The sequence below is a fragment of the Gossypium arboreum genome, chromosome 10, assembly GCF_025698485.1.
Source record: "Gossypium arboreum isolate Shixiya-1 chromosome 10, ASM2569848v2, whole genome shotgun sequence".
Lineage (NCBI taxonomy): Eukaryota > Viridiplantae > Streptophyta > Magnoliopsida > Malvales > Malvaceae > Gossypium > Gossypium arboreum.
Genome location: NC_069079.1, coordinates 127444864 through 127457194, shown reverse-complemented (window position 1 = coordinate 127457194; position 12331 = coordinate 127444864). Strand labels below are relative to the sequence as shown.

The following is a 12331-nucleotide window of genomic DNA, read 5'->3' as shown; positions in this document are numbered from 1 at the left end:
GTTTCTGTTCTTTCTTCTTTCTAAACCACAAGATGAGGAGACAAGTGAAAACCAAAGTCACTCCTAAAATCACAACAATAATTGCAATTTTCAATTTAACAGAAGCTTTTGATGATGTTTTGGAGTTACATCTTGACAAGTGTGTTGAAAAGTCAAATTAAAAAGGGTGTTGAAAAGTCAAAAATGGGGGGTGCAAGTGGCACCGAGAAAAAAGTGATAGGCAAGTTGTTTAAAGTTGAATGGGATAATTGCAATTTTGGTCCCTAATTTTTTTAAGCCATTTGCAAGTTAGTCCCTGAACCTCAACTATAAATAGGCCTAACCATTTCGCATTTCATCTATCCCAACCAATCTTTCTCTCTTAGTTTTCTCTCTTCTCCCATTTGAGAATTTTGAGGAATTCTATTTGTTTGTAAAATTTTGGAGATAGTAAAGTTATCATCTGGTGTTAGTGCCCGAGGACGTAGGTATAATTTACCGAACCTCGTTAAAACTCTTGTGTTCTTTTTGTCCTATTTTTCTTTCAATATTTGAGGGTACAATAGTAGTATTTAATTGTGCTATTAAATTACGTTAGAAGGAATATTCTGACTAAGGAAAGACTTGGTATTTAAGAGATCCTTGTGATCCACCTCTCTTCCCTGGGAATTGAACTTTGTGTGATTTTTTAGTACAATAATTTATACACTTCTGACCCTATTGGAACAACAAGTGGTATCAGAGCCGAAGGTTAATCGTAGTATGCTCTGTGGTTGCGCTTTAAACGATCTTCCACATCGTAAAAGATTTCCTTAGGTATATTGAAAGATTATGGAGAAAAGCGGTCGGTGTAGGAGCTTCAACATCGTCCATGTGGACAAGACCGACAATTGCAAATGCAAGATTGGCCGTGGAGATCTTTGATGGCACGGGCCATTTTGGTATGTGGCAAAGTGAGGTTCTAGATGCCCTTTTTCAGCAGGGTCTAGACATTGCCATTGATGTTAAGACGGCTTTCTTACATGGTGAGTTAGAATAGGAGATCTATATGACTCAGCCCGAAGGATACACAGATGCTGGTGGTAAAAATTGGGTTTGTAAGCTGAACAAATCGCTATATGGATTGAAGCAATCCCTGAGGTAGTGGTACAAGCGATTTGATAGCTTTATGAGAAGGCAGAAGTACACAATAAGCAAATATGACAATTGTGTGTATTTGCAGAAGCTGCATGACGGATCTTTCATTTATCTACTCTTGTATGTTGATGATATGTTAATCGCTCAAGAGCCAAAAGAGATAGATAAGTGAAGGCTCGGTTGAATCAAGAGTTCGAGATGAAAGATCTAGGTGAGGCCAAGAAGATTCTCGGCATGGAGATAAATAGAGATAGACTGAGAGGCAAGCTTTGTTTAAATCAGAAGCAATATCTGAAAAAGGTATTATAATGTTTTGGTGTAAATGAAAACACAAAACATGTAAGTACCCCACTTGCTTCTCATTTGAAACTTAGTGCTCAATTATCTCCGAAGACTGAAGATGAAAGAGAATATATGGCGAAAGTCCCATATGCTAATGCAGTTGGGAGTTTGATGTATGCGATGGTGTGTACGCTGACCGACATTTCACAAGTCGTTGGAGTTGTGAGCGGTATATGCATGATCCTGAAAAGGACATTGGTAAGCTGTGAAATGGATTCTACGGTATCTTCGAAAAACCGTAGATGTTGGTTTAGTTTTTGAGCAGGATGAAGCACTTGGTCAGTTTGTAGTTGGATATGTTGATTCCGACTTTGCTGGTGATTTAGATAAATGTCGTTCAACTACGGGGTATCTGTTTACTCTTGCTAAAGCCCCAGTGAGTTGGAAGTCTACCTTACGATCTCTGATGAGTGTGTCTACTACTGAAGCGAATCTATGGCGATTCTGAAGGCATTAAGGAGGCTATTTGGCTTAATGGATTGTTGAAAGACTTGAGAGTTGTTCAAAGTCACATTAGTCTATATTGTGACATCGAGCGCTATTCATTTAGCGAAAAATCAAGTCTATCATTCAAGAACCAAGCATATCGACGTAAGATATCACTTTGTGGGAAGTCTTTGAAAAGGAAAAATTCTACTTGAAGATTCCGATGCAGATAATCCGCAGATATGATGACCAAGGTGGTAACAACAATCAAGTTTAATCATTGTTTGAACTTGATTAACATCCTCGAGAATTTGAACACCTTCAGTGTATGGCGCCGAGAGCGCATTTGGAGGCACTACAAAAGATAGCTTTATCGAATTTGGGGAGTTGAAGGAAGTGTGTGAAGATGTGATTATCCTAATCAAATCTTCAAGGTGGAGATTGTTGAAAAGTCAAATTAAAAAGGGTGTTGAAAAGTCAAAAATGGGGGGTACAAGTGGCACCGAAAAAAAGTGATAGGCAAGTTGTTTAAAGTTGAATGGGATAATTGCAATTTTGGTCCCTAATTTTTTTAGGCCATTTGCAAGTTAGTCCCTGAACCTCAACTATAAATAGGCCTAACCATTTCGCATTTCATCTATCCCAACCAATCTTTCTCTCTTAGTTTTCTCTCTTCTCCCATTTGAGAATTCTTAAGGAATTCTATTTGTTTGTAAAATTTTGGAGATAGTAAAGTTATCATCTGGTGTTAGTGCCCGAGGACGTAGGTATAATTTACCGAACCTCGTTAAAACTCTTGTGTTCTTTTTGTCCTATTTTTCTTTCAATATTTGAGGGTATAATAGTAGTATTTAATTGTGCTATTAAATTACGTTAGAAGGAATATTCTGACTAAGGAAAGACTTGGTATTTAAGAGATCCTTGTGATCCACCTCTCTTCCCTGGGAATTGAACTTTGTGTGATTTTTTAGTACAATAATTTACACGCTTTCGACCCTATTGGAACAACAAAGTGTAATTCAAGGATGCCTCCACAAAGCTTATTATTTCCCTCAACAAATATGGCACTTGTATTCTTGAACACTCCTTCACTTGGTATAACTCCTTCAAAATTGTTGAAAGAGAGATTTAAATACTTCAATGCCCCAAACCTCACAAGAAATTCTGGAATCCCACCGAAAGATTATTGTTAGATACATCCAATGCCCCAAGACCCTCAATGAACTCAAAGATGGAGGAATGGGTCCTTCAAATAAATTGCCCTCCAAATACAGCTCCACCGGACTTACACAACTACCAAGGTTGTTTGGAAGCAAACTAGATAACTTTGTTGAGAAACATCCAAGAGGCCTAAATTTTTCAGTTTTCTACTTCAACAGGAAGCTCACCAGTCAAAGAGTTTGACGATAAGCTTAGTACAATGGACAATGAAGATAGGCCTAGTATTTAGGGGGTATTATTCCACTAAGATTATTATGAGAAAGACCCAATAAAAGCAAATTTTTGCACTTACCTAGATTCGAAGGAATGTTGCCTTGAATATTGTTAATATCTAAAATAAAGTTTGGTTAACTCCGTTAGATTTCCAATAGGATGGGGAATAGTCCCAAAGAGAAAATTACTTGAAGCATAAAATATATTTAGCTTCCACAGCCTTTATTAAAGGTGGCAACAAACAGCAGTATGTATGTTACCCGGATGAAATACAGCAACTACAAATGTACGTATGTTATCGGATGAAGTATGTTTATTTGCAACAGACGACCTGTATATGATATGACAAAAAACTTTTTGACTGGATAGAGTTGGTTAAATACTTTCCAGTTTTAGACAGGTCCTAAGTTATCATTAGGATGTATTTAATGTTTGTTCACTTCTACAAGTTAAAAATATTGTTGTAGTTTTATATATGTACATCATACATTTGATGAATTAATCTAAGGAGAATAGCCAATTCTTGCTCTCTTAGTTTTCTCATCCTTTTTGCTTCTGTTGTTTTTAGTTGCTTTCTTTGCAACTCTTATTTCTTTGAACCTCAAACATATTTCATATTTTATCCGGAATTATTGCTTTGTTGCTCTAGCTTCAACAAGAACTTCATATTTTATCCGGGTAAATTAGTTCTGTTTTTCTTCCTGTGTGAAAAAACCTAACAGCCTTCCAATATCAAAGGGATTGGGTCCGAATAGTTGATTATGCCCTACGTCTAGCACCTCCAAATTGACGAGATTTCCAATCTCATCCGGGATTTTTCCCAAAATATTGTTCCCCCCATGTTTAAACCCCGAAGGTTGCTAGAAAAATTGCTAATGCATTCAGGAAATTCCCCTCCAAAATTTTTTTTGACTATAGATAGGTATTCTAGTTTGGTTTTATTGACTAATGTGCAAAGAAAGTTCAAGTAACCTTTTCTCCCATGCCCGAAATGGTTTATTCCTAGTTAAGGTCAAACAATTTATCCAACTTTTCTAATGAAGGTACATTTCCATCGAGCATGTTATTATAAAAATCAAGAAAATTCAAATTCGAGGCATTGGATATTGAAATTGGAATTTGTCCAGACATTTGGTTTTCCCCTACAGAAAAGATCTCAACATGAGGCATATTGATTTCTAAATCAGAATGGAGAGTACCTTGAATCTTGTTTGTACCAATATCAAAGCCTCTAATATTGGAGAGATTGAACAATGCTACAGGAACAATACCAGAAATTGCATTTCCGAATATGGCGAAAACTGAAAGATTTCTCAGTCGTCCAAAATATTCAGGTATAATCCCACTTAATGCATTATACGTTAAACGAATTTCCTCCAAGGATGACAAGTTCCCCAACGATGGTGGGATGCTCCCTCTCAAACTTTTCTGGACAAAACCCAATACTTTCAGGTTTGACAAGAGACCCAACGAAGCAGGTATTTCTCCTATTAGCTGATTGCCTCTCATATCGACTAAAGTAAGCTTAGAACAAGCAGATAAATTGGAAGGAATTTCACCACTGATGGAGTTATTGGCCAGGTGTAATGCTTCCAGTCTTCTTAAGACACCGATTTCTTGAGGAATTTGGTTGTAGAAGCTGTTGCCCACAAGATCCAACTCCCTGAGGAAGCTCAAATTTCCAATGTAGGGTGACAATGATCCAGAGAGTTTGAGGATTCGAAGTTTCAGCTTGGTGACTCTTGGATGCTTGCGACCGCATGTAACACCGATCCATTGACAGAAGTGAATAGTTATTGGCAGAAGTGAATGGAACTATTCCAGGAATCCATAATGTTGAGTTGATCACCAGTATTCTTGGCTTTGAACTGGAGTAAAGCTTGTTGATCAGTGTCATTTCCTCTAAGTACAGGGCCTGCTGTTGCTAAACTAAGCAAGTTAAGACCTTGCAAGTAGAAGAATGAGAGCAGAACCATAAGGAAAAAAGAGCTGGACGGTTGAAAATGTTTTTTTGATGGCTCCATCAACTTGAAACAAATCGTTAATTGATAAGATTGATTTGTAATTGAGAGTGCGTGGCTCATAATCAAGAACCGGAGAGCAATATATAGATTTAGAATGATGATATTATCGCATTCTATCTACTGTCATGTGGCTATGATTTCCATGGGACTGGTGTAGTTAAATGCGTCTACTTGGGGTTGGTTTTTATGGTCAATATTTTTTCTACTTGTATGATATTGTCGTATTAAAAATTGCATGTGCCACCGCTCCTTAACTTATTTCATATATGATGTTTACTTAATTAAACATTTATTTCATATATAAAAAAAGAATCATTTATATTACATTATCTTAAAATATATAATTTTAGGTATTAATAAAATAATATCACATAATCAATTTTAAAGACATATAAATATTATTCTTCTCTCAATCACATATAATATCATCTCTAATTTAATTATCTTTAATTACAATAATTTAAATTTTGGGAGAAAAATATTGAAATTACATGATGAAAAAATTAATAATAAAAAATTGGAAAATACTTAAATCTAATTAAAAATAATAAAACTGATAAAATCATAAGCACAAATTGAAAAAGAATAAAATCAACCATTAAAAATCTAGAATAAACACTAGTAAAAATCAAATTTTGAAAAATTATAACCACCATTAGTGGTTTTATAAAATTTTGAAATTGATTAAAATTAAAAAAAATTACCTATCAAAAATTAAAATAAATAACAAAATTAATGCATAAAAATAAAAAAGATTCGAAAGCAATGAAATAATTTTAAAAATTAAAATAATTTAAATTATAAACAAAAAACATGTTAGTTTATTTATTAAAAATTTTAATTTATTAAGTAATTAATTTAATTTAAATTAAGTTAGAAAATATATTAAATATAAATGAATGTATATTAAGATTTTTACATTTTAAAATTGATGATGTGGTGTTTTATTATTAATGTCTAAAAATTATATATTTTAGAATCATCTTAATATAATTTATTTCATATAATAAAATAATAAGGGGAGACTTGAAAGTAAACGCTGGACTGTTCCAGTAAGATCACAACTATGGAGCCCCCCATTGACACGATATTTCTAATCAACTTTGTATACTTTCCATATATGTAAATATGCAGAAACTGACCAGTACACTTAGTAATACTATATTCTTCTTTTTTACAAAGAAGGTCCAAATTTGAAGGTAAGGATATTAGGAGTGAAGTCGGAAATTTTCGTTCGAAGGTCATAATAAAGTTGTTTATTTTTATAATAGTAAATTTTTTTTCTTCTTGTAGATGTTGCTACCCACAACACACAACTCCCTCATAAAGCTCAAGTTCCCAATGTAGGGTGATAAAGAGCCGGAGAGTTTGAGGAATTTCAATTCCAACTTGGTGACTCTCTGATGCTTGCGACCGCATTTAACACGAGGCAATTGACAGAAGTGAATGGAACTATTCCAGGACTCCATAATCTTGAGTTGATCATCAGTTATGTTGGCTTTGAACTTGAGTAAAGCTTGTCGATCAGTGTCATTCGTCTTATCGTCTAACTACAGTGCTTGCTTTTGCTAAACTAAGCAAGTTAAAACCCTGCAAGTTGAAGAATGAGAGAAGAATTATAACTTCAATGTAAATAATGAGGGAGTAAAGAGCTGGACGCTTCAAAATGTTTTTTCGATGGCTCCATCAACTTAAACAAATTGTTACGTTGGTGTTTTTGGAGTTTAGAGAACAGAACAAGGAAAAATACTGACCAGATTTTTTGAACTGCTATCAAATTCTCATCATTTTCAATCCAGAAGTATTACAACATATCTAGGTGTAGTGGTTACAAAAAATCAACAAATCCCACTAAATAACTTTGGAAATGCTAAGATAAACCTTATACACAAACTAAATAGGCAAATCAGTACCTAAAAACATTAAATCAATGCTAACTCTGCTTGTTTCAACACATTAACCTTAACAAGCAGATTTAAAGAAAACATCAATAGCAGAATATGTGAACCCTGCTTGCACTTCAACTAGGTGCTCACCAAAGTCCCATAACAGCTCGCTCTTAATTCAGCTAGCAACTTAGGTTGATGTTGCATCTTTTGATGAATTCGCATTTGTGGTTGAGCTCGCAGCTTTAATTGAGCTTGTACATGTAGAGTTCATAGATTTGATTGAGCTCGCAGCTTCAAGTGAGCTCGTGACTTTTTAGGTTGAGTTCTTCACTGTATGAATGACCATTTCGCAAAATGTTAATTGATAAGATTGATTTGTAAATGAGAGTGCGTGGCTCATCATCAAGAACCAGAGTGCAACGTATAGTTTTAGAATTATGATGTTATCGTATTCTATCTACTGTCAATATGTATTTGATATTTTCCGACTTTAAAAGTCATGTGGCTATGATTACCATAGGCCTGCTTTAGTTAAAGGCGTCTATTTGGGGTTGGTTTTTATGGTCAAAATATATTTTTTTTCACAACTGAGTCATTCTACCATACTATGTTTTTTTTTTCTCAATGCCCGCCAACTGACATCAATCAACATCAGGATTGAGAACGTAATGGAAGAGTTGTAAACAGAGTCATATTGCCCCCGCCCCCCAAAGACTAAGAAGTACAACGGATAATTCAACGGTTGCTACTTGCTATGCATCTTTGGTGAAATTGTACTTTGATCTCTTAAAATTTTGTAATTCAATTTCCTTATTTTAACTTTTTTTGGATTTACCCCTAACAATTGGATCTTTAAAATTATATAAAAATATAAGAAATAATATTTTTACACCGACGTAAGTAAGAAAGGATTCTTTGGCGTGATTTTTGGATGAATCACCCCCGAAGTATATTGCCGCAATGAATAAGCTAGAAGGATTCTTTAACGTGATTTTTAGATGAATCCCTCATGAAGAAAGTTATATTGCCCCAATGAATAAGGTAGTCGATATACATGAAACGTTAGACATGGATTTATCTTTTTCCTCTTTCCCTCTAGGAAATTATGATAATTCAATGCTGAACGTTTATTAAGCAACTAATTGATGCAATTTGCCACCACTTTCTACACTTCACATTAATTTCATGTAGGAAAAAAATGAAGGATATTTCCCAATTGTGGAGCCACCATTCATTGTTGTTGTTTAAATTTCCAACGTCTAAACAAAGTTAAGTTCCCTTTCATTTCTTTCTGGAACAAAAATAGAAAATATAATTTTCTATTTCCAAAGTCATTATTGATAGCTGATGGATATTTTTCTATTTCCAAAGTCATTATTGATAGCTGATGGATAATCAGATTTGTTGCTTCTTTCTAGCTGTTGGGTCAATACCCTTGAAGAAATGCCATTTCTGGAGCAGTGAGTAAAGCATAAGCTTATGAAATTCCGTTCCTCTGGGACTGGGCATCAACCTATGGTGCTCTAATTTTGTAGAAAAGTTAGTAATATTATATTGGATTGTATGTACGTGTGTTTATTGTGATTGTAAATGAGATATCTGTGCTTGTAAACTATCCGAGTTTGGGTTAAACACAATTATTATTAAGTCCATCTTAAACTTGAGCAACTTGAGCTATCGAGTGACTTGATTTTTTCTGTCTTGATATTTTAGTAGTTTAAAATTTTAAAATAAGTCTAATCAAACGAGTTTATTATGGTTCAATCATTACGTTAAATCAAGCTTGAATTTTACAAATTAATTCCAATTTAGCTCGAGCCGAATTTTGAGCCAAGCTTCAGCTTCTTATGTCTTGAACTTTGCATTACACCTTTAAACATGTTTTAATTTTTTAGAAATAGTGAAATCAAGAGCTGCGAAAGGGCAAACGCAAAAGATATAAAAATCACGGAGATATGGAAAATATAATTATAGAATTATATTTACTAAATATAATAGAATACGTTTAATATATGCATAGTGTACATATTCAAAATAATTTTTGAGCAATATGTATGATAAATCATAAAAGTAACATGTTTTAATCCCATGCTTGCAATATTTTTGGATGATTTATTATTTGAATTAGTGAATTTGAAGTTCCTAATCCTTTAAATTTATGTTTCTATACTTAGATGAGCATAGGGAAGTGAAAGGAGCGAAAAAGGGGCCAAAATCGGACAAAAAGAACTGTTTCCAGGAACCACACATCTTGGGCACTTCCACTCGAGCTGGGCACACATTCGTGTGAGCCACACGGGCTGGCCACATGCCTATGTGCCAGCCAGTGTTGATTTCGAACCCTGCTTCTCTTTTACGCGGAAAAACTCAATTTTTAGGCTTTTTAAGCATTATAAAGTTTATAAATACATATTAGAAGAGGATTAAAGAGAGGACGCTAAGAAGAATGAAGAAATTACTCGAAAAATGCTGTCATACTCGAAAAATGCTGTCAGAATCAACTCAGAAGCAGATCTCATTCAAAATTGAAGATCTCCATTCAAAATTCCTTCGAAGTTTTATTGAGTTTCTTATGTCTTGTTGTTATTCTAATTTTGAGATGTTTCCATCCCAGATTATGAACTAAATTCCCTAGATACCTAGGGAAGATGAAACCTATGATGGATCTTATTATTTGATTTTTTTTTAATTACATGATAAATCTCAATTATGTATGCTTATTTTTTACTTTAATATTTTCAGGATATTAATTCAAGTGTGATGTGCTTATTTTAGTGGAGCAAAAGTCCCTATTTAATAGTAGATCTAGCATAATTGAGTGGAGTTACATGTAATCCTAGAAATAGGACGACATAAATCTACTGGATTAGAGCCAAATCTAATAGGGAAATTTATAGATCGAGTTAATGCGACAATAGGGGTTTTAATTAGAAAGAGATTTCAATTAATTAACCTAAAGTTAGTTGTTCTTACTCCCGTAAGAGATATTAACATAATTTAGGGATTTTTATGGATCAAGACACAAGTGAATAAATCGTTTAATTTAGATTCAGAATAATAAGTGAAGTCTCGGTGGATTCTTTCCTGGGTATTGTCCATCTCATTCATTTTCTTCAAATATTTTCTCAATTTTCTCTCTGTTGCATTCTTAGTAGTTAGTTTAGTTAATTTTAGATTAAAAAAATTCCTTCAATTTATCGGCTAGATAATAAAAAGATAGTAATTATTAATACTTTTAGTCCTCGTGGATACGATATTCTTGACTCACCATAGCTATACTACTATTCGATAGGTGTGCTTGCCTTTGTTGTGATTTTAGTTAGTTTAGTGACTCATTAATGTATCTAGATAGATTTTGAAAAATAAATTTAAGCTATTAAAATTTCCTCTTCAAATTATCTAAATATTTTGATATACTTACCAAAACAAGTAAATTCAATGTTAAAATTTTGAAAACCTTAATACAAATGAAATTCTTCTTAAAAATTTCTTAGTCCAAACATACCCTACAAGATATACTATCTCCTTTTAAAGGATCATTGATGGAGTACGCTTTGGATCTCATACTCCAAGCTGTTTTAGGGGCTGATGTTGCTTCTTTGCTTGGTATTTAGACTTTCTCTCTATTACAAATAATTGAATGTTGGTCAATGTTTGATTTTTATATTTTTTTACTCATTAATATTGTTAAATAATTGTTGTCGAAACCCTTTTTTTATTTTGAAAACAATGGGGTTCGACTTTGAAAAAAAAATGTGGAGTCGCCACCAATCTCTTGATTTAGGTGTGATTGGGCCACCTACTAAAACGCTTTATTCATATAAAATCAAAAAGTGGGTTCGGGAGTCGGTTACGCATGAGGAAGGGTTAGCACCCTTATTACGCCCAAAAATTGGTACCAAATTGATTTGATGCTATCCTTATGCCAAAAGGTTTTTTAAAGAAAAGATTTTCCGAAGTATGATTCTTGTTAAAATGTTCGAATAGTTTAAATTAGTGGTCAAAATTCTCTTGTTTCAAAGATATGCAGTATCATACCCAACACGATTGGATACGATCCCTTATACCTTTAAAACGCGATTGATTTTCGACTTTTAAAAACTCATACACTAAAATTATAAAAGGTTATCCAAATATTTAGTTTATCGAAAAAATCATACCCAGTACGATTGATCACGATTTTTCGAACTCCCCAAATATTGGAGATTGCCTTATTTCAGAATTTTGAATGATAAAGAAAATTGGAAATTTGCTCAAAACACGTTTATCCGTTTTAAAATGGAATGCTTCATTGTATCAAAACATTTGTATGGAAAAGGGTTAATGAGCATGAAATAGTAGGATACAACAAGTCACAATTACCAAATCCACAATTATGTACAATTACTCTAAGTAAAATGACCAAATTCTTAATCATAGATGACGAACAATCAATACAAAAATGATATACAACAATAATTAACAGGACATAATATAAAATGATCCATAAAATATGTACAAAATGAAATGGAATTAGAACTTAGTATAGTATAGGACATTTTCAAAATAATGATGAACATAAGTTGACAAGTTGGTATGAAAGCTAGGAATAAATAACTATTTATTTTAAACACAAATATGCAAAATATTTTAAACACAAATTTTGAAAATTGACAAATATGCATGGTAGCTCAAATAATATATAAAAAATAAAACACATGGTAGGATATAATGTACATAACAACTTCATAAAAACATGTATATAAATAAATTTGGAAATAATTATTTGTAAAAAAATCATGAAATTAATAATTTATGAAAAAAATTAAGTAAATATATATATGATACATATAACAAATTCTAGAAAATATAATCATATACGAAGAGGAAAAAATTATATTCACAAAATACCTAAATTTAGCGATGTATATTTATAAAACTATATTTACAAAGGAAATTTTAAAACAAATAATATATAACCTAATTTTACATGTAACAAATCGATTTGAATTGATGGAACATATAAATAATACATACATAAGGATAATATGAGAGTGTATACAATAAATAAGTTGTATGATTTAAAATATGGTTCTCAAAAGAAATATATTATACACATAA

The 12331-nt window shown here is 32.8% G+C and overlaps 1 protein-coding gene across 1 annotated transcript; it reads right to left on the bottom strand.

Moving 5' to 3' along the window:
- Positions 1 to 4320: 4320 nt before the first annotated feature.
- Positions 4321 to 6811, bottom strand: LOC108462310 (receptor kinase-like protein Xa21). The gene is made up of 2 exons (XM_053020354.1): positions 6650 to 6811; positions 4321 to 5133 (listed from the first exon to the last, which is right to left on the bottom strand). The coding sequence occupies exons 1-2, from the start codon at positions 6809 to 6811 to the stop codon at positions 4321 to 4323; spliced, it is 975 nt and encodes a 324-aa protein (XP_052876314.1).
- Positions 6812 to 12331: the final 5520 nt, after the last annotated feature.